The sequence below is a fragment of the Periophthalmus magnuspinnatus genome, chromosome 7 (assembly GCF_009829125.3).
Source record: "Periophthalmus magnuspinnatus isolate fPerMag1 chromosome 7, fPerMag1.2.pri, whole genome shotgun sequence".
Classification (NCBI taxonomy): domain Eukaryota; kingdom Metazoa; phylum Chordata; class Actinopteri; order Gobiiformes; family Gobiidae; genus Periophthalmus; species Periophthalmus magnuspinnatus.
The window spans coordinates 9773595-9799646 of NC_047132.1; the positions used below are offsets into that span (position 1 = coordinate 9773595).

Below are 26052 nucleotides of genomic sequence, written 5' to 3' on the forward strand. Positions count from 1 at the left end.
ACTAAAAACCTATTGTAACGTTGTGTCATTTGAAACCCACGCTCAACTCTTTGCTTTACGTAAGTTTAAAGGTGCACTGTGTAACTTTTCTGGTGTCTCCGTGAGATGTGATTGCTTTGCCTGGACTGCTCCAAAGGATAACATTAAACTGATAGATCACGCATTTATTGGGGTTTGCTTTTCCACTAAAATGATGTGTAACTGTTGGCATTGTTTGTCTTCATGAAGATAACATACAGTGGAGCATTGTGGGTAAAGCCCGTAACATCTCCATGGAGACAAGTGGACCTTCCAACAAAGAAGTTACACAGTGTCCCTTTAAGGCCAGAATTTCTACTGTTAAATAACATCTAAGGAGGATCCCTAAGCATTCCTGAGGTCAGCTACCATCTGCCCCTCTTTAAAATGTCCTCTAATTAACTTTAAGTCAGACTCAGTTTTTCACCTCAGAGCACAGGTCTAGGATCTGTCTCATCTAATCCCAGGTTTTACGTAATCTGAAGAGCAAAACCTGGAGAGAGGACAGTGTAACTGACCCCAGATCAGCCAAGCCAAGAGAGAAGCGGAGAGGAGCAGAAGGCGCCAGGATTAAGGCCGGGTCCTCATGTCTGCAGGGAACACTACAGGGGAGGGACCGGCACTCCCTGGATCTCGGATTTGGATATTACCGAGAACTACTTGAGGCTACAGTGAACTTCTAACACAACTGACATTTACACAACAGGGAAACAAAGTTGGTTAATGACATTGTTTTGTTGCCCTGGATCATGATTACACCATAACAAAATGTGTCCTCTGCATTTGACCCATTGGACCCATTGGACCTTTAACTGGAGGTTTGACTTTAAATGCATGTTTTGGGTTGCTGTGGAAACGGAAGTACCTGGAGGAAAGATGGGACGCTCATAGTTATGTGTGCGATGTGTGTTACCTTTTGTTAACTGTTCCTCTGAGTTATAATCTCTTCTCTCAGTATGTATTCTGTGTACAGAGTTTGAAACGTGCCTCTCCATCTGTGTGTTTTAGGTGTGCCATCACCCAGACTGTCAGGAGCTAAACCAGCAGAGCCCCCTGCACCTGTGTGAGTCATGTGACTCACGTCGCCACAACGACAGCTCCGACATGCACTTTGACCGGCACCCACGCTTCGACCTGCACCCTCAAGGTACACAGGGCACAGGAAACAGTGGCCAGTCGGTCGCTCCTATGTTCTGTCCGACTGAAGAAGGGTCTGGAAACACAGCTGCAGATTTGTGCAGATATGTGTCTTTCAAAAGCTCTCAGACATCTCATGTACAATATTCTCTCCTAATTCAGATCAAAATATAAAACTTGTTTTACCTCAGATACATACAAGTTTTGTGCATTGTTGATTCTGCAGAGGTCCAGGCTGTTTCTAAGTCCCTCCTTTGTTACTCTTAAGCTGCCATGTTTGTTTTGATACAAACAGTACCTGTGTTTCTCATTTAATCTACCTGTCAATCACACCTGAAATCAGGACAGTAGAATAAAATTAGAAATTAGTAGAAATTAAATTCTGTCAACTGGACAAAAAGTAACTTATCTCGTACTATTGACCATATCTGGACACCAGCATCACTTTAGACTCATGCGTCTCTGTAGAATGTTATTAAAGTGTGTGGTTTTGACTCATTAAGAAGTGTTGTTTATTGATTATTTCAAATGAAACTGATCAGCAAATTGTGCGTTTTCTCTTGTGCGTTTTCTCTGCCTCAGCCTCGATCCTGGCTCGGAACGTGTCGACGCGCTCCTGCCCCTCGCGCACCAGCGCCCCCTCTGACCTGGAGGAGGAGGATGAGGTCGGCGAGCGCGGGTGAGTCGTGTTATGTCACACAATTTACTGAGAGCTTTCATGTTAGCGCCAAAGCCTGTCTGAACTTGCTGAACGTTGTCATCTATTTTCACTCCTGATAATAACTCATTACGTCACAGAAGCAGATAGAACGTTTGAGCTGTGAAGGGTTTATGTTTATGTTCGACTGTTTTTTTAGGGAGCGGAAATCTGGGGGGATGAAATTGCCAAAAAAGAAGCCAAGAAGACGACACACTGATGTAAGTAGAAAAAAATGTAATTGTCAAAAAGAGGCACATTTACTCAGTCTGTTTTATTTATTTACTGATGCAACTATTTAAAGATTTTGTACATAAAAGATTTTTCCCATCATATCATCCTAAGAATACCCAAACTCATCTGATCTCAGAAGCTAAGCAGGTTTGGTTCGATTTAGTACTTGGTTAGGAGACGTCTGGGAATTCCCGGTGCCACAGTGAGGCAGTTGTCAGTCTAGTGGAAAGTGTTGTTGTGTCCTTAGGCAAGACACTTCCCCCATTTTAAACTGGCAGCCTCGTTTCACTCAGTCTGCCCCAGGACAAGCTGTGAATGGTTAATATAAAGTGTCTGGGGGTGTAAAAGCACTCTGTAAAATCAAATGCGTTGTTGAAATAATAGAAGTTTGTCTTGAGTAACATCTGCAGCTTCTCATTTCTGTTTTTTTCCACCCTGTTTTCCTGTAAAAAACTCCTCCAGGTTTTAAAACGTACAGGAAATGTAACAAAACATATGTCCCAATTATGATGATTCAGATTTCTCACTATAAGTTGCTTTCATTTTTACGTTTGTCGGTAAATTATTGTGCAATTGACAGGAAAGCCCCTCTTTTCTCTGCAACTGTGACATAACATCATGGAGTTTGTGTGAATATAAACATATGCAAAGTTCATACATTTGGTGATAATGTTATTCAGATAGACTTATATAAGTTTGTCTATTTGGAAGTGATAAGAAGGAATGTCCTATAGTCTGTCTGAGATATGCGAACATAAGCCACTGGTGTCATGTACTGTTCCCACAGACTGTTAAAGAGATAAAATAGATGATTTGGTAAAACGATTATTAGTACCATATATTAAAGGGCCCATATTATGCCATTTTCGGATCTATTTTATAATGTTTCCTCATCACAAACAGACCTGGAGTTGTGTTTTGTTTCATTCACACATGTTTAACACACAAATCCTGCATATTTAGGCTGAGTTCTTTTCTCAAACTGAAAATACACAGTTCCACCTTGTGATGTCATCATGTGGTAAAACAGGAAGTGCTTCACTGTGTTTTTAAACTCGACACATCTTTTGGATAATTTTGAGCTCTGGATTTGTCCATTTCTACTGAACTAAAGTTAACTTGAAAACTACCACATCATGACATCACAAGGTGGAACAGAGCATTATAACATGACTTAAAGATCACAAGAGTCAATTTTTCGTAAAATAGGACCTTTAAAATAACATACTGTGTGTGAGTCTTATGAATATATTTTATTGTTATAATTCTAGTAAGAGTTAAAATCACAATTTGACAGTTATTCATAATTATTGCCAAAAAAAACTGTGAAATTCAGAATTCACTTTCATTCATACTGAGGTAATATAAGAAAAACAGAAAGGTAAAAACACATTACATTGAGTTTACGTGTTTGGAGTATTATCCATCCATTTTCTTCCTCTTATCCGGGATCGTGTGATCAGAAACCTAAGCAGGGAATCCCAGACTTCCCTCACCCCAGACACTTCCCCCAGCTCCGTTGGCAGGACCCCGAGAGGTTTTACTTTATTTACCTTTATTGATACAGGGAGATACAATGAGAGCACTTTGACTCTCTTTTTCAGGGGCGCTCTGTTCAAAATACAGACAAACAAGTATAAGTAAAGTAAAGTATACAGATCCATATAAAACATTAAAAACAGGTGCAGGTTTGTGTATTAAAGTCATCAGATTATTAAATTGCATCTGTGGCATCAAAGACATGAGATATATCGCATAAGCAAATAATTTCAATACTTAAAAATACATAATCTTTCTATTATGTATTGAAATGACTTAAATATGCTTCTGTACCGTACTATTTTCTTTTAGTTGTTATTATACTGTGACCTGTGTCCATAATCACATTCATAGATTAAACAAACTACTATGTAAAAATATGTAACTTTCTCCCGTGTTCCCTCCAGGACCCCAGTAAAGAGTGTTTCAGCCTGAAGTTTGACCTGAACGTGGACATCAACACAGAGATCGTTCCGGCTATGAAAAAAAAGACACTCAGGTCAGATGGGATTCTTGAGTGTTCTGAAGTTTTTGGGGATTTTTTTATGTTTATTTTTTTTTGCCACAGACTTTTTTTAGTACTGTGGCTTACATACTGGTTACTCATTATTTTAAGACAATCCCCAAGTCCCCACTTCTCCCCCTAAACACACATGTATCTCCTTTTATGGGTAGAAAAAAACGTCTTTTACAGCATCAGATAAAATGGAGCAGACATATTTTTATTTTAAAGGAGACATGTTATGTAAACTTGTAAGAGCTTTTAACCATGGTGTAATTGTTTCCCCTTCTCATTTGCCCAGTCAAAGTTGTATTTAGAGTGATTCGTGCTTGTTCTCCTGTGTTCACGACGCAATTGGTACAAAAATTCTCGTTTTCCACAACAGGCGGAGAAGCTGTTCAGTTTTCAACCAGATTTAGATCAATATTGTTTTATTTTTGTTTTTGTTTTTTTATCAGGGAGGTTTTGGGACCAGTATTTGAGAGGAATGGCATCGAACTGTCCCGAGTCGACCTGTTTCTGGACCAATCCAACACACCCCTGTCTCTGAACTTTGAGGCCTACCGCTTCGGGGGACACTACCTGAAAGTCAAAGGTAAAATACACATAGTTTGAAAATACATTTGTTACCATGGCGGCACTGAATACTATCACTGTTTGGTATAACGGCTAATGCTAAACGTGCACTAACTTAACTAAAACGTAACTTTTCTGGAGGAGGTTATGCCACCTGCTTGCCTGCCTGAAGATGTTATCACTCTGACTGAAATGTTCCGCAGTATGGCATTAAAAGGGTCAGGTTATGGGTCTGATCTGTGGAAAGTTGTGCAAAGGTGATACTGCTCACTATACATTTAAAACACATGCGTTTAACGTCATACTTTGGAATATTTCGGTCAAAGCAACATCTTTCTGACATCTCCGTGGATACAAGCAAATGGCAGACTTCCCGTCAGAAAAGTTGCATAGTGGAGCTTTAAGGATTTCTGAGACACTGTTTGAATTGTGGAAAAATTGCGGTTTTATTGGGCCAAGAATTAAGTTAGAACAGCATTTCTTAAACAATTATTTTCTGTAAATCAGACCCAGATGAGGCGCTAATTCGAATGCGGTTGGCCACAGCTCGACTGAATTTGTTTTATATTTTCATTTTTAGAGCCACTGATAATGATCTCGTCTGATGCGTTTTGCCAGGAACAAAAATCAAAACAAAAGGAGTTATTTTATTTTAAGAGTGTTTCATTCATATCATTTCGATTAGGTGTTAAGAAAATATTGATCAAAATCTTGATTCATTTTAAAACATTATTGTTAAAACATGTATCGTTTTTATTATTCCAATGACAAATTCTGAAGATATTTTGTTGTTTTGAGGGGAAATGTCCCTGTGAAATTTGTCGCAAACATTCAGAGATTATTATTTATATGTTTATTTATTTATTTTTAATCTGCTCTATTGACTGTGTTTTTTCTATTACTACAGACAGTATCGTTTATATTGTAATTTTGCATATCTCCAAAACATATATATCTGTTTTTTTCAATATGTCTCCTACCTCCTAATCAATTTATAACAAAAAAATTAAAAAGCAGTTCTGAAATGTCCAAAATTAATTTAAAAAAACTCTGAATATTGCATAAATTTAAGCTTTATTTTTTTTAGTTCCAGGACGGTTCACAGAAATTTGGGGGCCCCGGGACAAGAAGCTTCTAATATAAATTAATAGAATAAAGTTCCAATTCTGGGTCTCTGAAAACCTTGGGGTCCTGAACAACAGACCCCCTTGTCTCCCCGTCTACTCCCCTGCTTAGTTTTATACGTCTTGTACCTTTTATCTATGAAGGTTGAACTTTTCCACTGAAACTCAACAGTGACAACAAAACCTCCTCTATTTATATTCCAGACATATCAACAAATATTTCCTCAAACAACTTTCACAGTTGGTTTAGTTCAGTGGAAATTCAAATCCTTTTTTTTTCATACATTATAACACAGATCAGAAAATAGAGTAATAAAGAGGCTTTAAGAGGAGAAAGGCGAGTTTGTCCCATGATAAAAGCTCCTCTGTGTTGTGACTGATTGGGATTCTGCAGGAGGCTGGTTGTTGTAGACTTGGATCTGATCTGAAGCTGCAGGAAGTGGGGAGCAAAGAGGCACTTCTCAGTTGTTTAGTCAAACGCTCAAAAGACGAGGATGTCGCTATAAATCTAGGTGACAGTGGTTAAGTGGTGTCAAAGGTCAACGGTTTGAAACTTTGATCTTTACCGCTGTTGCTAGACCTGTCATAATAATTACTATGTCTATATATACTTTTTGGGGTTCAGTATTTATCATGAGGACTTTTTCTTTGTGCAAGCGAGAAAATTTGGGTTATTTTTGTGAACTACGATCAGATTTGAGCTGTAGAAGGTTAACACTGACTCATTATAGACACAAACTAGCTACTTAAGTGTTGCATTCTGATATGTATTTATTCCAGCTCATATTTTTAACAGTATTGTACATTCAGAATAGTTTTTGGGGACAATTCTGCTTTATGGTTTAGCTTCAATATTATCATTTGTCGTATTTTTAAAGTAACTGTTGTAACTATAACAATTCAAAGACGACATGATTCATTCCCACTTCTGCCAGGAGGGGGCCGTGACGTGTCGTTAAAAAAAAAAAAAGGCTTGTCCTGGTTTCTGTCCATATAGTTGAGCAACATTTCAGCAAGATAAACTGTAAAAATCAAATCAAATCAAAATGTGACCACTATACGTTGTTTGCATCTGACTGTGAAGTGTTTTATCATCAGAGAAGCAGAACGTGCGCTGTTGGCATGCTAGTTGTTGTTAGCATTACCTCTCTGGTCTCTGAAAGTTGTGAAAAGTGCTTATAAACTCATAGTGGTGAATAATTACGATGCTCTCAATGCATAAGGTGAGTGAGGAATAACTTTGGACTAATACAAACCGTTTAAAATGAACTAGTTCTGTTTTTGACATTTTTAAGACGGTAAAAATCAGGTACAGTGCTGTTAAAACCGCCACATGACTTAGCCAAAGAAAAGAAATGGTTTAAGAGGCAATTTTTGTTAGGAAAGACAATCCATCTTTGAACACGAATGGAGGCTTTAGACATAATTTCTCGCCTATTTATAACTACATCCTCAGACCTAAATCAAAACAAGGAAAACAATAGCGCTAGCCAGTATGCTAATAGGTGTGAGGCCTGAATGATTATGTAAAATATGACTCAGACACAGTTCACGCTTAGTGTAGCTCATTAGACCTAGCCATAAAACAGACTGTAAACAAATAGATTTAGTGTGGTTAGCTCCTCCCCTCAGACAGATATAAAAGTGTCCACCAGCGATCTGACCAGAACTGAAGACGAGCAGCCAAACGTAGATTTTACTCTAATATTCTTCGCTGTTGTGTCCTGTAGCGCGCCCTGGTGACGAGCTGAAGGTGGAGCAGGGGGTGAAGGACTTGCGTTCGCTCAGTTTGCCCAACATGAAGGCGTCCGGAGCCCAGAGTCCCTTCATCCTCACCCCCGGAGCGGAGAGGGTGGAGCACGGGTCACTGGGCAGGAAGGAGGGCATCGACCTGCTGGTGAGTACAAGACCACGTCCTGTCTGTTTAAAGCTTGGGTACACAGTTTTATTAAGTCTTTTTTGTGCACGTATGCTATGGACAAAACAAAAACAAAGTGATATAGAAAAATAAGAAGAAATCTGTATACTTTAATCCTTAAACAGACTAACTAAAACTTTGCCGCTTGAAATGAAGTGGGAAGAAGTAAAACGTTTTAAACACTGAAAGAAACACTGAATTTACCTGCATTTTGCCAGAACAGGGTCATGTGTGAACAAAGCCAGAACTATTTTTTTGGATTTTGGGTCTGGCAATTTCTCAGGTAAATTATTGGGAATATTTAGTAAGTTTATGTGTAAATAAAGGCGGAAAAATGCTACTTTACTCGGTTATGCTACGTATTTACATAAGTTATTCACAAAATCTTCTCAAAAACCCTAAAACCAACACGTTTATAACTACTCATAGGTAACTGGCTCCTTGAAATTAAAAATGCACTATGTAATTTTTCTGGTGAAGGGTCTGCCACCTGTTTATATCCATGTTAATGATGTTACTGTTCCGCAGTATGGCATTAACCTCATTTAATTTGCGTTTGTTTCAATTACATGCGTTTTTATTCTTAAATTGTGCTTTCAAAAACATAAATTCTTACTGTGAACCGGTCCGCCTATGCACAGATCTGACCGGTAAATGTAACCCGATGGCATCACCTGCTTGTCTACGTTTTAAAACTAGACTGTGGAGCATACCAAGCAAAGCAATCACATCTCCATGGAGACGAGCAGGTGACAGACGCTCCATCTTAAATATTACATACTGCCCTTTTTAAAAAGTCATATCAGTCTATAATATCCCTGTGAACTCAAGGCTCTTATTCCTATCTCCTCTTTCTCGTTATAACCCAAACATAGACACGCCCAGCCTCTCAACTTCTCCTCACGACCCATAATGCCTTGGGGCAACACCATCTGATCTGTTACCTCAGTCTGTCTGACACTGAAGGAATATTTGCCTCGTTGCTAAATGGCGCTCGAGAGTTATTCCAAAACAGGATACGGCAATTTTCTGGTACATTTGTTTTGTGTATTCCTGGCTGAGCTTGTTGTTTAACTTGGAATACTTTAGATTCAATAATTTTTGATGCTTCAGTTTAAAGGGCCCATATTACACTGTTTTCTAATCCATGTTATAAGGTTGGTTCCTTATCAAAAACATAGCCGGAGTTGTTTTGTTTCATTCTCACGTTTAACGCACAAACCCTGCATATTTAGGCTGTTCCACCTTGTGATGTCATATGCTAATACAGGAAGTGCTAACCTGCATGTTTTTAAACTCCATAAACCTTCACTAGAGTCATTTGGATCATTTCAGCCCTGGGATTGCAAATCTCTACTGAACAAATGGTAAAAAGTAACTTGAAAACTACCACTTCATGACATCACAAGGTGGAACAGAGCATTTTGAGCTTCAGCGATGTAAACAGACTAGTAATAAAGTGTTGCTCAAACATGTGTGAATGAAACAAAACACAACTTCAGGTATGTTTTTGAGAAAGTCACAGCACTATAACAATTTTGAGTAATACAAGACCTTTTCAAGTTTTGATTCAGATGCCCAACCGTTGCATATCATTGATCAACTGTTGTATTTCTGGTCATGGTAAAACGAATAGACCTTTGAATTACAGTAGTTGTCTTAGTGTTAAGTTTATTTGCTCTCTTTTTTTTAATAACACTACCTCATTTGAGCCCATAGTGATTTTTGGACACAGGCTTGAGCTTCAAGATTAATCGCAATCAAATCGAAGCCACAGTTTGACGCAATTGGCAAATCACAAAAGTTTCTTCCATGATCAACAAAATCCTCGGTCTTATACTGCATAAAAACTGCTAACCCTGTGATTTAGATCTGTACAAACAGGTTCTGAAATGTAATTTTTGTATTAGTTTGTCAGTTCATATTTCAGTCTTTTTGTCAATTCTCCTGGACGTGTTTAAAATGTGAACTTTGACCAGAATAATATTATCGAAACTGTCTTTATTCATTCACTTTTACACCTGGTTACATCGTTAATAACAAATTTTGCTGTTCATTTCACAATTTTGGTCTCACCATTTTTTTGTTGATTTTGTTATATTTTAGGTCGCACTGTACCATTGTTTTTTGTTGTTATTTTAAACGACGGCATCTCTTAAAGTGTAACGCACCACTAATGTCACCATAAAGCTCTTTTTCAGCTCAAGATTATTCTAAAACTGCTAAGAAAAGGCCAAATGTTGTTTTTTTATGTGATTTTTATATCATTATGTGTTCGAATGAGTATTTAGTTTTAGTATTGATTAGAATTTACATTGGACAGCGGCAAAAATTAGTGAGTGAGTGAATTAGCTGAAGAACTCATGATCTGTCATTGTCTCCTTGCCCTTTTTTCTGCATAAATAGTTGCTTTTGCATGAACTCCCCCTGCAGGTGTAGTCTTGTGAGTGCAGTTTGGGTCAGATACACGAGAGCTTCTCCCACACCAACTAATCAATCCATGTCTTCAGCCAACCAAGAAACGCTTTAGTTGTCTACAGCCCTAATTAGTATTTGATTCCTGATACTTTTGACATCAACCCTTTATATTCACGGCAAATATAAACAGTCACGAGATAATTTTCCTAATGTTTCACAATCTTGCAGCAATTTTTCGTTGCAAGACCTTGTGGCACGAGATCTTGTCCCATCCCTTGTAGCCACAGCTGCTCTGGTTTATACAGTGCAGTGATGTCATCTTAAACGCAGCCAGCGGCATTGACACACAGACATATTAACAGAGTTTTGTGTCAGTGCGAGGAGAACAGGCCACACCTCCATCAGTGACTCATCAGTCTCTCACTGCTCTGCTCCGTCACACAGGCCTCATACAGGTGTGCTAACGTACACTCAGCGCTGGTGTTGTCACGATACTGACATTTACAATTCGATTTTGATATTAAGGAATAGACTCGATGCGCTATACCGATTCTGATGCCACGGTGATAATCAAAAACACTCTTTCTTTAGACGGTAGAATGTGATTTTCAACAATAAATAGTAGTACTTCCTTCTATATTCCCATGTGTCCTTATATCTGTGTAATCCCTCAGTCCTCCAGGTTTGTTTTCGATGCAGTAACAACATTATGACATGGCTTAAAGCTTGCAAGATTTAGCGTAATATAGAACTTTAACTAAAAATATATCATTTTAGTCAAAAGATCAAAACAAAATAAAAAATTGTTAAACATTTGTAACGTGCACAGACCTCAGCTGATGCCACCGCAGCCTTGGGCGTTGAATTACCAGGAAACACCAGGAAACGGTAAAGATAAGGCATTTTACTGTCGTCTGCGGCCTGTAGTCACTGGGTTAGTCATAATAAACACCAAACAGAGCAGGTTACTGTGGAGAGGGGCGTAAACTGGTGTGTGTGTGCGTGCGTGAATGTGTCAGATACGCTGGCATTAACGACGTGCGTGTGTGTGTGTAAAGCCAGTGATATGCAGAGTCCAACAGTGACCTCAAGAGGGCGGTATTTGTTTATGCTTTAATCCAGTGGTTCATGATAAACTCCCTATGACTGTTTGCAGTATACATTTTTTCCATCTTTTCCCATTATTTGGAAGGCTATAAAATTATTATATTATGACCAAATGTATATAAATATTTTGATTTCAAGCTATGTCAACAGTCCACCATCGCTGTCACTGCTCAGTATAGAGACAGGGATCTTAAAGGTGCACTTTGTAACTTTTCTGATGAGGGGTTCCAGTACCTGCTTGTCTCCATGGACATGTTATTGCTTTTACTGGAATGTCAATAATCCTATTTCTTCAGTCGTGTTTCTACTACTAAAATATACCTTGGAAAAACCTGCACTCTCACTGTAAGCGGGGTCACCTCTCCACAGATCTGACCTGTAACTTGGCCTGATAATGCTAAGCCAAGTTACGGGTCCAGAAAGGTTACATATTGCACCTTTAAACACGCAAATTGTCCATAGAAATACATTAGCCAAATTAATATAAAAAAGTATATGAAGAGATCTATGTCAAGCCATGTCAACAGTCCACCATCGCCATAGCAATAAAGCAATTCAGATGAAAATAATATATCTTTGGGATGAGGAAAGGTTCTCACAAAAAGCTTCAAGTCAGGAAGCAATGCATTTTACACTGATAAAATGTATTCATCATCATTGGATTGTAGGGCATTTCTAGGGCAAACTTTAAAAGCCTCAATTCACAACTGTGGTCTCACAATTTTCAATGTGCTTAGATTTAGTATTTTTATTTTGTTGTAGCCCTGTGTTTTAACGCTACAACTTAAAGAAATTAGTACTTTTTTATTTTTTTGTTGTTGAGGCCATATTTATACTGTGGCAAGAGATCTGGTCACATTTTTATATAGCGCTTTTCCACCTTCAAGGCACTATAAAAGCAGGAGAAAGTGTCTTGCCCAAGGACACAACAACAGTAGTCATGTGAGGGAGCTGGAATCACACCGCCAACCTGTGGATCAGTGAATCGAATCTTTTAACCAATGATGTTTATGTCGAGAGCGGGACAAACACTCCACCAACTGACCTTAATGGCTTCTTACATTCAACACTTCGTTAGCGTGATGTTGCACTTTTTTCTCTAGATTACTCATTAATTTTTTTCTATACTTGCCCTTCTTGCCCTGTGCTTGTCCTGCGCTTTCTGGTTTACCAACTCTCAAACACGTGACAGTTTGCTCCATCCGATTTTATGAGAACTTTAACACACGCCACTTTTCTATGGCGACTGTTCAGGCACCGCCCGTGAAACGATATTCCCGCTGTGAAAAGGCAATACTGACAAAATTATACAAATTCCTAATACTAGTTTTGAATATTTTTGACATTGACGTTATGTACATTTATTTACAGTATAAGAGTAGGGTACTTTTCTGCATTTGACCCATTCTTTTTTTGGTACTTCATTTATAATATTTCACATATTAATCTTAAACACGATGCATAAACTGATAAATATGAAAAGAGAAAGAAGACACTGAAAAATATATTTAATATCTTAAACAATTCTGCATTTTTTTTTTTTTTGCTAGATCTTCAATCTTCAAGTATTGGGCTGCAGTAACTCCCTTGAATAAAGATAAATTCAGAGTGATGAAATTTGCACCGTTGCCATAGCGATTAATGGCCAACAGTCCCCAAAATGGCGCCTATCAACAGGATGCCGACAGCTGCCAATGGGCAACTTTGGCATATTTGTGTTAAAAGTATATATTGAAACAGAATACCATCAGAAATACTGCATTTTAAAAGTCATTTCAAATAATCTTAAGCCGTAAAGATTATAATATATTTTGTAATGTTTGACGTGTGACTGGCCACATAATGCACTTTGTTGTTACTTTCCCCAGAGCCACTTCCTTTATGACCGTTCTTTATTACGTATTACATATTACATTTTATAGAGTCTTTGTGATAGAGCTTTGATTGTTTTGATGTATTACTTTACAATAGGGAGTCTAGGGCGAGCGTTCTGATTGGTCAGACACACATTCCACCACATAGTTCCCATAATGCATCTGGCTGCATTTTGGACTCATTACACAAGATGGGATGAATAATATATTCTTAGACTGTTTCCCCTCAGTTATTATAAATGGACGTAACAAAACTTCCAACATGTATTTTTAAATTATCAAGTCACATTTTAAGCTTGTTGGTTTAATGTATTGGCACAGTGATATTATATTGACCATGATCCTTTGCGTCATGTGAAGTAGCTTGAACGATTTTTGGAAAAGTTTTGATTAGTGATTTGAGTTTCGACTTTCAAAATTTTTTAATTTAGTTTACATGCTCTTTTTTTTTTTTTTTTTTACATTCGAGAAAATATTGAAACATGAACTGCTAATTCCGATTCAAGGCCCTGTACCTGAATTTCCCTGTCTTACAAACATGAATAACACAACTAATTCACTTTAAACAGTCACTTTTACAGTCGTCCTAATCCATCCTAAGTACTCACCCCGATGAGTTTATAAGCACTGTCCACAGCTGAGCCGGCGATATTTGACGGTAAAGCGAACAATAACTAGCATGCTAACTGCTCCCCTCTTCATTATCGTATCATAAACCGCTTTATGGTCAGATGCAGATGGTACACAGCAGACTTATTTTGACCTGAAGAGCTGCTTATAAATATATCTGTACTGTGGCAAGATCGTTTGCTCAAATAAATGGTGAAATAAAGAAACACATGGAGAACACAGTCTATTGTAGATGCATTTTAAAACAATGCATTCTTTGAATACTTTACCCACCTACCTCTTATCTTGATGCCATTGTTTTGCTCGTAACAATAATAGGTAACAGTATGTTTTTGTGTTTTATTTTTTATCAGCTGACTCCTTCATTAGTCATGCTTCAAAGGAAAGGCCTGTAGTTTTACCTGTAGCGGCTGAGGATGAGTTGAACTGGTTTGCTGTTTGTTGTCGATCTGTAGTTTCGATATTACACAATAATTAAGCCTAATTTTAAAATGGGATCTCTAATACGTCTGACTCATCTGACAGTGGAGTAAGTCCTTAAGAATGTAATCCTAACTGCCTGATCACATGATATGATATTGATAAACCTTCTCCGCTCAGTATAGAGACCGGGATCTTAAAGTTGCACATTGTAACTTTTCCATTACCTGCTTGTTTCCATGGAGATGTTATTGCTTTTACAAGAATATTGTGTTCCAACCGCCAACCTTTGGATCAGTGTTCGTCCACCGATCTGAAGGTTGACGGTTGGAATCCCTTGACAAAAACATCATTGGTTGAGATGGTGCGATTCCAGCTCTTACAAATGAATGCTGTTGTTGTGTCCTTGGGCAAGACACTTAACCCACCTCGCCTCGCCTCGTGTGTGTGTGTGTGTGAATGGGTGACTGGTTCCTTGATGTAAAGCTCTTTGAGTGCCTTGAACGTGGAAACGCTATATAAAATGTAAATATTGACCAATTACAGATGTTTCTACTGCACTCTTACTGCAGCGGGATCGCCTCTCCACAGATCTGACCTGTAAATTGACCTGGTGACGCCATCTGCTTGTTACCAAAGACAAAATAAGTGTAATGCCAAATTGCGGGACAATATTGGCAAAGTATTAACATCTCAGTGGAGACAAGAAGCTAGCATGCCCTCCTCAAGAAATGTTACATATTGCACCTTTAATTGTAGCAGTTTAAGGGATGAATAGATCTACAATAACCCCATTATCTGCTGGGTCGCTGCTGGGAAATACATGCATTTATCCCATTATAAAGTCTCACTACATCAACAGTAGTTTATATCTTAAAAGCACAATGTTACAGGGCTTGTTCTGATCGAATATGAAACTGAGATCTACCAAACTTTCCCTGCAGCGATAAACGAAACAAAAATTGCTGCACTGGCTAAAAAGTGAAACTCGTTATTTTATGGCCCTCTTAAGTAAAGTACCTAGACTTCAGATAGATAATACCAACTGTCTGCTGATAACAAGCTGCTGGTCCAATTCATGTCTAAGCCAACAAACGCTGTATTGTTCCAAATATGGTAGTAAACATCAAAGACGGGTCCGAAAAAACGTCTTTTATTACACAAAACTTCAAGCCATTTTATAATGTTGTTACCTCTTCAAAAACATCCCCAGAGTTGTGTTTTGTTTCATTCACACGTGTTTGAGTAACTCTATATTATTAGTCTGTCTACATCTCCAAAGCTCAAAATGCTTGTGCTCTTTGACGAGAGTAAAACCAATGAACTCATCTTTTATTATGATACGGCCTCACTTGTTACTCAAGCCTCACACTGTCTATTTAGTATTTGTGTGTGTTTTCACTGTATCTTGTGTTACAAAACAAAACAGAACAGACCAGCTCGTGCTTGAGAAAGTCTTGATTCTGTATTTGACTTATTGTTGCTCACATTAGGCGCTGATGAGGTGAACAGAGGGAGTGGCGCGCTCCTTGTGTCATCGCTGTGTCCGTTTTTAAAAATAGAACTAAACACGCCTATGACTATGGAATTTGTTTTCTTGTATTCACTGCATTCAAGTCATACAGTAGTTTCGTGTCAGGCTTGTATAGACCTGACCAGTGCTGGTTTACCCTGGGGCTGGGATAATCCTAGTGTAGTCCTAGTGTAGTCCTAGTGTAGTCCTAGTGTAGTCCTAGTGTAGTCTTGGGTGTACTCCTGGTGTACTCCTGGTATACTCCTGGTATACTCCTGGTATACTCCTGGTGTAGTCCTGGTGTACTCCTGCTGTACTTGTGGTGTAGTCCTGGTGTAGTCCTGGTGTAGTCCTGGTGTACTCTTGGTGTACTCCTGGTGTACTCCTGGTATACTCCTGGTATACTCCTGGTGTAGTCCTGGTGTACTCCTGCTGTACTTGTGGTGTAGTCCTGGTGTAGTCCTGGTGTAGTCCTGGTGTAGTCCTGGTGTAGTCCTGGTGTACTCCTGGTGTAGTGTTTTTGTACTCCTGTTGTAGTCCTGTTGTAGTCCTTGTGTAGTCCTGATGTCCTGGTGTACTCCTGGTGTAGTCCCAGTGTAGTCTAGTTAAAAATGCACGCCCCGCCTGCAAGTCTCCATGGAGATGCTAGTGTATACACTACTACTACTACTACTACTACTACTACTACTACTACTACTACTACTACTACTACTACTACTACTACTACTACTACTACTACAATAATAATACTACTGCATTAGTCTTATGTAGCATTTTCCCAGACGCTCAAAGTCGCTTTACAATTTGATGCATTATTCATTCACTCCATTCTCAGTGGTGGTTAGTTACTATTGTAGCCGCAGCTGCCCTGAGGTAGACTGACAGAAGCAAAGCTGCCAATCTGCACCTTCTGACCACCACCAACACTCACACACACCACATTCATACTAGACAATGTGGGTGAAGTGTCTTGCCTAAGGTCACAACAACTTGGAATTCCCAGCGGTCTCCCATCCAAACCCTCACCAGGCCCAGCCCAGTTCAGCCTCTGAGATCTGACGAGATCAGGCCTCGACAAGGAGGTTGGCCCACATCTAAACATACCTCTGTCACACGTATTCAAGTGGTTGTTATTACTGCAAAGAAAATACACTTTCTAACTTCCAGTCTCGCAGATCTGACCTGTAACTTGGCCTGGTGGCGTCTCATCTTTACCTCCACGGAGAGATATAAAGTATAGATACTAGATCTTTATTGCTATGAGTTTAAGTTTTAGAATACAGTTTAACTTTTGGAAAATAAAAGCCACACAATCACTGGTATAATGCATAGTTTTTTGCTTAATCGTTCTAATATATATCGAAACTGTCACTTGCAGTAGCACATTTCACAGTAATTAACACGTAAAGCCTTTTTCAGTGACATTATACACATGTAGTTTTGTGCCTTGGCCATACAATGCTCTGTATAGAGTTAGTTTCACAAGTTCTCCATAACAAAACCAGCTCTCCTCCGCGCTGATGTCGTATGTCTTCCTGGTTAACCGCAGTATCAGATTAACATGTTGTTTACAATGAGCCAAGAGTCAATTAACTACTTTGAATTACAACGTGTGGGCTTCTTTGTTTGAGGTGAAGAATTTGAAAGTGAATTCATCTGAAATGGGCGAAAACACTCAGTACAGTCTGTTTAAAAGGAGACGGGTATCGGGCCATTCAAGTGATAATAAACGTCGTTGAAATGTTAGTCTTGCGGGGAAGAGATGTCAAGATTCAGTTAATTGATAAACATTCTTAATTATAATGAGATAAGTTAAATATAAGGTGCTTTTTGTCAGTCTGGTGTAATATAGCACCTTTTAAAAACATGTTATTTGCTCAGTAGCTCGTTCTCTAATTGATTTAATGACTTCAGGTGCTGTGAGGTTGTTTGTATTCCCTTACGATGCATCGGGGGAGGGCATCAGGTGTTTTGTTTTTTTTTCCCCTCTACTTGGAGACGTGAGCGTGCGCATACAGAGCAAAGCACCTCCCTTCTCAGCGTGACACACACCTTTTATCACACCTGCTCTATGACCGTTGGCCTGTCTAGAACTGCTTAGACACACGGCATTTGAAACAGTGCTGAGTACACGCTACGGCTCTGCACGTGGATACTCTCAATGGGACTAAACCAGGACTAAACCAGGACCAAACCAGGACTGAAGCTGGACTAAAGGAGGATTAAAGGAGGACTAAAGCAGGTCTAACTCAGAACTAGAGCCAAGAATAGAAAGAGTAGTCACATATTGCCTTTTACAGTGCAGAGTGCATACAGTCTGCATGTTAGGATTATCTGTGGGACTAAACCAGGACTAAACCAGGACTAAACCAGGACTGAAGATGGACCATACCCTTCGTTAAAGTACAGGCACGTTACCTTACGCTTTGCACTAGTCCGTATTTACAATGGACTATCTATAGGGTTGAAACTGGAATGAACAGGAATGAAACCAGGTCTAAATCAGGATTAGACCAAGTACAGCCAGGTCTACAAAGTGGACTAAACCAGGTTTTAGTCTGGACTAGACCAGAAAGACATGCAAGCAGAGGTGACTGGGTTCACTCTGGGTTGTATTCTTCACAATGGGTTTATTTGGACTTTTTAAATAAGTCATTTTTTGCCCTTCCGGTTCGATTTGACACTTTAATTTTTTAATATATTTTGGTTCAAGCTCTTCATCTGCTATTTCAGCGATTTTTGGAGATTCTTCCATCGCATTTTTGAGTTGCTTTGATATTTTTGTGGTAAAGTTTTTCCCACATGAGTAAAATGGTGCGTTTTGGGCGCCTCTCGTCTTGGCACAGCTGGGATCTGCTCCAGGTGGACTCTGGCATATCGGCGTCTTCTCCCACAGAGAGCATTACACCGATGGACCCTGAGGTGAGCAGTGCCGTCTGCTCTTAAGATCACATTAAACTTATGGTTACACTTAAGGGTCCTGTGTTACAAAAAACTTTAAGTCATGTTATAATGTTGTTTCCTCCTCAAAAACAGACCTGAGTGTTTCGTTTCATTCACACATGTTTGAGTAACACTTTATAATTAGTCTGTCTACATCTGCAAAGCTCAAATGCTTCCTTCCATCTTTTGGGGTAACAGCTGCTTTTTGCCTTTAGTCAGTGATGGAAACAAAGTAAAAGTAGTAAAGTACAAATTGTGGATACTTGGTCCTAAATTTTACTTCACTACATTTGAGAGCAGTATCTGTACTTTCTACTCCACTAAATTTCTGAACAGGACTGAAAAGTTGTTGTTGTTTTTTTATTGTTTGAGATCTGCTGAAAGGCTGAGGGTTTATTTTGATCAACTTTATAATTTGAGCAAACAAAAATATAAATATTAAAACAGCTAGAAAAAAAAATGCATTCAAATTCACCACAAATCTTTATCAAAATCACCACATCTGAAGTTTTATTATATCTCAAAATCTGTGAGAAATACTTTGACTTTTACTCCTTAATTATATTTTTAAACGGGTACTTTAATACTTAACTTGAGTATAGTTTTTCATATGATGCTTTTGCTTTTACTTAAGTACTTTTTTTTGCTCTGGTATCTGTACTTTTATCGAAGTAACAAAGTTGAGCACTTCTTCCATCTCTCCTGTTAATTCAGTAGAGATTGGCAATTCAAGGTCTGAAATGATCCAGATGATTCTAGTGCAGGAGTGTGCAGTTTAAAAACACAGTGGAGTGTTGTTTTTTTTTCAGTTTGAGAAAAGACTATGCAGGGTGTGTGTGTTAAACATGTGTGAATGAAACAAAACACACTTCCAAGTAAGTTTGTGATGAGGAAACTACATTATAACACAGATCATACGGGAACATGGGCCTTTAATAACAATAATAGCGACATTTTAATTCACCTTAAAAAGTACAAACAAAGACGTGATTCATCAGGAACAAAGGGATTATTAAGAATGATTCAGACTAAATGAAGGGGTTAGACTTCAGAGTTAGTGTTTGGGTGTTAATTAAGTAGTTACTTAGATTGAATCATTATTAAGCTAATTAAGGTGTAGCTACGGAGTTAAGATACAAATATATACACATTTACAAACTAAAAAAGCTGCAAAAAGAGTTGGTAAACAATTAAAATAACTAAAATTTTCCGTACATTTAACGTTCTCCAGTTTTGTGATTCATTTTACCATTTGTTGAAGCTCTGTGTTTAGTTTAGATGCACTAACTTTTCTGATGGAGAGGGTCTGCCACTTCCTGGTCGCCATGGAGATGTTAATGTTGTGCGTGTAATCTTCCACAGTATGGCATTAAACTTATGTATTTTCCCTGTATTCATTCACATGTTCTTATGGCTCTAAAGTTCCTTGACCTGTAACTTGGGCTAGCGTCATCTACAGATTGTCTCGATAAAGATAGACAAGCTAAATGCCGTACTGTGGAACATTTCAGGCAAAGCAGCGACATCTCCGTAGAGACTCCATGAGAAAAGGCACACATTGCAGCTTTAAAGTAGACCTATAATGCAAAATGGACTTTTCTTTTATTTAAACCGCTTGAAGTAGTTTTTGGAGTGATTTCGTGCCGATAATTTTGCAGATCAATCAATCTCCATTTTCACTGCAACCAGTACACACCCACTGTGACGTACTTAGTTAATTTTCTTAATTGGTGATACGTGTAGGATTAAGCAGTGTTGCATAGTCAGTTTGGTGGAAATAAAAAAAAAAAAAAAAACTTCTTTGTTGTTTACGGCAACGTCAGCTTCCACTGGGCACTGCAGTTTTCTAACACAGAAATCAGCGGACTTCTTTTGTTAAGTTGTTTTAGATCAGGGGTGTCAAACTCATTTTCACCAAGGGCCACAACAACAAAATGGTTGCTCTCAAAGGGCCAGATGTAACTGTAAGATAAATGTCACTACGTTTTAATTTTGTTAATTTCTTTATTTATTACTCATTCAAGTTGCAAATATTGCATATGGATTTGCATAAACATGAAAAAAATGTCTGTTTAACTGTGTATCTCCTGATAAACTGACATTTTAAGACAGTCATACCTTTTAATCAACGTTGTTGCAGGCCACATAAAATGACGTGGCGGGCCGAATTTGAGTTTGACACATGTGTTTTAGATGAATATTTCGATTTAAAATGTGCAAATTGTAACAAAATGATCCACAGGTGTCACAGATTATAACCATATCGCAGACTCAAACACAATATGGTTGCTTTAATTGTAAAAATATATTCTGGTTAATGGTATCTGATAAATCCCACCTAAAAATCCCAGGTTGTTTATTTGCATATCACTCTCCCCTGGTCACATGACTCATTTTGACGATGCTTTGAAGTAATGATGACGTTAGTGACTGTTATTTGCAGTGGTAGTGATCTCATCAAGGCTTTTGTTGTGAAGTAATTAAGAGTTCTGTGGTGTTCTATTAGCGCTTATATAATAATTGTGGCCTTGATTAACCTTCTCAGTTTGGTAATGTGCTGCAAGCTGCAAAGATGGTGGATTGAAATTGCTCTTACGATTTAAAACAAGACTGTAAGTGTCTGGTTTAAAGATTTGTTTTTCCCATGTCAATCAAAAACACGCATGTTTTAAACTCGCCTAAAGAATTCAAGTTATTTTGTACATTGTAGGTCATCCAAGTAGAACACTCATTACTGTTTTTGAGATATGCGTACAACAAATATTTATACTAATCCAAATCCTCACTATCAAGAGGAAGTGCATGCAGTTCTGCTTTAGTTCTGGTTAAGTCCTGGTATTGTCCATGATTTATTACTGGAGAACTGCAGTAAAGTTAGTTGGGTCAGAAAGTGTAAAATATACTACTTTACTATATATATATATTTAATCAGGAGGTAATATTAGCGTATTTTATTGTCACCATTAGATCTCAAAATTAGAGAAAACGACTTTAACTTTTCACTGTTTAAGTACATTTTTAAACAGGCACAGTAATATCCCCACGGAGACAAGTTACAGAATGCACCTTTAACTTTAACTTATTTATTCTGTGCAAAATTCTTTTACTTTTTACTCTTTAAGTACATTTTTAAACAGGTACTTTACTATTTTTACTTAAGTATATTTTCCATGTGATACTTTTACTTTAACGTGAGTATTTATGCATTTATTTTTTGCTGAGGTATCTGTACTTTTACTTAAGTAACAAAATGCAGTCGTCCTTCCGCTCTTTTCTATGTATCTTGCACGTACAGACCAGATAACGCAGACTATGTTTATTGTTGGGGTTTTTTTGGAGTTTCTTTTTCCTTGTTATTTGCACGTGACACGATAAGAGAAACAGGAAGGTTTCGTTGTTTTTCCATCATTAATCAAGCTCACCTGATCAAGAAGAGCTGCTATCAGCGAGACGGTAGCACCCGAGGGCCCCAGAGCGGGGGTGGAGCGGGCGCACTGCAAAATATACATCTATATCAGTTTAAATGATGGCTTGTCTTCATGGAGATGTTACTACTTTGCCTGAAATGTTCCACAGTATAGCATTAAACGTCTCTGTCTTGCTTTTCAATTACAGGTGTTTAAAGTGCTAAAAGACACCTTAAAAACATGCCTTCATACAAGCGGGGTCGCCTTCTCCACAGATCTGACCTGTCACTTGGCCTGTACCACCTGCTTGTTTCCATGGAGATAGTTTTAGAGAAGTTTAATGCCATACTTTGGAACAGGCAAGGAGTTTAGATTTAGTACACTGACTTATTTGACAACGTTTCTTGCTGGATTTATAATATTTGAGCAATTTTTACCTTTTATATTTGTATTTTAATAATTTCCTAGTGCGTATTTTTTTTTATTTTATTGGCGTATAAACTAGTAATAATAAAAAGCACATTGATAAAGACTGAAATATTTCTGTAGATCCAAGTCTCTACACAAGTAAAACTGCTCAAATAGAGTTTCTAGTCATTTAAGCTGTAGATATACTTTTTACAGTGTAGTAGTTTGCGTATTTGGTGTTGTGACATTTTTGCCTATTTTACTAGAGTGGTCCCTTTTAAAGATTTTTTTTTCCTTTTCCAGGCCAAGGTTAATGCCGTATGATAAGATAAGGCTTTGAGTGGACACACAGCTCGATATGGTCAAACACACAGAGCCTCTGTGCAGTTTCTCAAACACTGAAGTGATTCAACTAAATGTACCACTAGTCTATGTAGTACTCTGCTGCTCTGTATTTTAATAGATTTTTTTCCAGACCAAGGTTGAGTTTGTTTTGATACCTGACAGTTTCGACCACTCACCAGCGCTTTTCCTCAGACTGGTCACGTGATGTTGCTGTGAGCGTAAACTGTTCATATAAATGGACGTAGTTAACCTGCTAGAATTACAAATATGAAACTTGGCTCTATATTCACCCCTATAACTGTCAACCTTAGCTGATTTAAACAGGTTTTGGCACTGTCTTCCTACTGGTAGAGGCAGAACGACAGCGCCACCTGCAGGACGACAGAATCCCAGGTGTGTGAGAGTAAAAAGGCCCCCCTCGTCCCGGTTCATAGTCGTGGTCACATTTCTATATTTCTATTGCCTGTTTAATCCAGCTGAGATTTTTGTTGTCCTCTGTCCTTATGATGTTTTCGGATCTTTAAAGACGCATTATGTAACTTTTCTGGTTGGAGGGTTTGTCCTTAGTGAGTTTACCGCTTTGCCTAGACACTACCACCGCATTTCATTAAAGTTATATCATACATGGAGTCAATTAAAAGGTGTTTCTATAGCTAAAAAATGCACTGAAAAGCATCGCTGTGAGTGTGACCAGTGTTTAATGAGTTTAATGGCATATTACGAAACATTCCAAACATTGTGGTTAATTGTAATGACTGCCGGTATTTTGAATTGGCTGATTTTGTGGTGTGGTTAAGGCAACACCTACAAACAAGTTTAGCAAAGACAAAGTAACAATGGATAATTTTTGTTATATAACTGTGGCCATCAATCATTTTTTCTCAAATAAAGGTTCCGCTGCCCTCATTTTTGACTGACAGGTTCACACGCGAGACTATGGGCAAAACAAAACATCATTATCTTTAGGATCAGTACGAGCTGCTTTGTTTTGTATCGTGTCTGCTTAAAACGAGAAGAAATCCGTGCTATTCGTGCTACGCTAACGTCTGCGATATTTCAAACGTAATGCGCCGTAGCTAGTTCATTCAAAGTTATTCCTCACTTAATTATTCTCCGCGATATGTTTTATAAGCACTTCTCACAACTTCCAGAAGCGGTAAAGCTAATAACAACTAGCATGCTAACTCCGCACGTCCTGATTTTAGTAAAAACACGTTATAATTAGACTCAAGCGGACTTATTTTGACCTCAAGAGCTGCTCATACAATATATCTGTACTAGTTTAAGACACGTTTTCTTTAAGTACATGGGGGGAAAATTGTGTACAAGGTCTGAAACTTTACTTGTAGTACTTTGTTTGGCTAGTTGCGTTAGCCAGCTTTGTAATTTGGATCATTTTGTACTATATTGTTTAAGAGAGTTTGCATGTGCTTATCTCTGTGTGTTAGTTGCATTGAAATGTGCTTAGTCTTGCAGTAAACAAAGGGAATTTCCCATTTGGCTAATAGAAGTATTCTTTTCCTTGATTTTCAGCGAGAGGCCGGGCATTGTGTAAAGGTCGTCAGGAAACACGGGTTTTTTCTGATAAAACAAACCTTGTACAAGCCAGCCTCTGATTACTGTAACTCTGTGTATTTTTGTAAAAGATAACACGGAAATTTAGGGAATACTGGAATACTGTATGAAAGTGAAAGTATGAGTTTGAGTCTTGTGAAACTTGTTCAGCTGTTTGTGATGTCGTCTGGTTCACCGGGATTTCAAAAAAAAAAAAGAAAGAACACAAACATTTTTTCTGGGATAAGTCACTAGCAGTTCTAACTTGATGTTAAAGGTGCATTATGTAACATTATGGAGATATTATTGAACTCATCTTTATAGAGATGAGCAGGAGATGCCACTTGGCTGATTTACAGGTCAGATCCTTGGAGAGGCGACCCCACTCACAGTAAGAAGAATGTGTGTTTTTAGGTATTTTTGAGCGATAAAACATATATACAGTACCTATATTGTTTTTAATGAAAGACGGATAAGTTAATGCCATACTGTGGAACACTCCCGGCACAGTAATAATATCGCCATGGAGACAAGCAAGTTACAGAGTGCACCTTTGGCTTTAGCTTATTTGTTCTGTGCGAAATACTTTTACTTTTTACTCTTTAACTACATTTTTAAACAGGTACTTTAATATTTTTAAAGTTTTTAAGTGGATTTTGTCATGCGATACTTTTACTGTTCGTGGCGTTTTTTATCTGCATTTGTATCTGTACTTTTACTCAAGTAACAAAACTGCGTATTTCTTCCACCGCTAATCTTATCGTAGCGTTAATCTTACAAACAACAACAAGCCAAAAAAAAAAAAAATCGTCTTCCTCGAAAGTCTTAACTCCAAACGTGATCTTGATTAAAACTTGATTAACTTGAAACCGACCATGAGTAGAGCTTCTTACCCCGCCCCCAAACAAGCAAACCGCCTCCTTGACCCCTCCCTTGCCCCGCCTTAGCCCCTCCCCTTCTTTCCTTCCTTCCTCCCCAAACCCAACACAATGGAGCTGGTATCCTCCCGGTTGCTATGACACGAGACCAGAGTCCATAGGAAATGCAGCCGTTTGGAGCCCGGCCTGGCCACTCAGTGTTTGGACAAGCAGACGACAACGCGGCACAAAGATACTAACTGGTTCAAAGGAGAGACGCAGCGGGACACAGCTAATCTCTGCTATAGCCACCGGTCATTTATTGTGGGTTTTGGATGGCTCTGACCCGAGGTTGCACTTAGAGAACAGAGTGCCGGAGCTGAAGGAGAGAGGGAAGAGAGAAGAGGAGAGGAGGCTGGGAGAAAGAGAGATAGAAGCAGCTCGGAGGGAGATACACTGGACAATGCTGGACGTTTGAAGGATTAGAATGGTGTTTGTGAATTTTGACATGCCGATGGCGTCAATGGTGAGTCATTTTGTTACACTTAGAATTTTATTTAGTTAATTTTAAAGTATAAAAACTTCAGATCAACAAGTTTTTACGTTCTGTTTTTTTCATTTTTTTATGGTTGTCAATTTCAGTCCAGTTTAAAGCTGAACTGCGTAACATTTCTAGTGAAGACTCCGCCACCTGCTTGTCTACACAGAAAAAGTGTTATTGATTAATTTTGAATGTTCCATGGTACAGATTAAACCTGTCTATGACAAGGGAGACAAGCAGGACACAGCACTATGCTACGTTACAAGTCAGATCTGTGGAGAGGCACTTCT

At 38.4% G+C, this 26052-nt stretch overlaps 1 protein-coding gene across 4 annotated transcripts in view; it reads left to right on the forward strand.

Annotated features, from left to right (window-relative positions):
- The window catches only part of plekhg5b (pleckstrin homology domain containing, family G (with RhoGef domain) member 5b), a 198633-nt gene that overhangs the window by 148354 nt on the left and 24227 nt on the right, over positions 1–26052 (forward strand). For all 4 annotated transcript variants that reach the window (XM_055223082.1, XM_033969005.2, XM_033969002.2 and 1 more), the window contains 6 exons: positions 1027–1165; positions 1738–1834; positions 2013–2073; positions 4033–4124; positions 4586–4722; positions 7558–7724. In XM_055223082.1, the coding sequence (XP_055079057.1) occupies positions 1027–1165; positions 1738–1834; positions 2013–2073; positions 4033–4124; positions 4586–4722; positions 7558–7724 (693 nt within the window). The remainder of the gene's footprint in view (positions 1–1026; positions 1166–1737; positions 1835–2012; positions 2074–4032; positions 4125–4585; positions 4723–7557; positions 7725–26052) is intronic.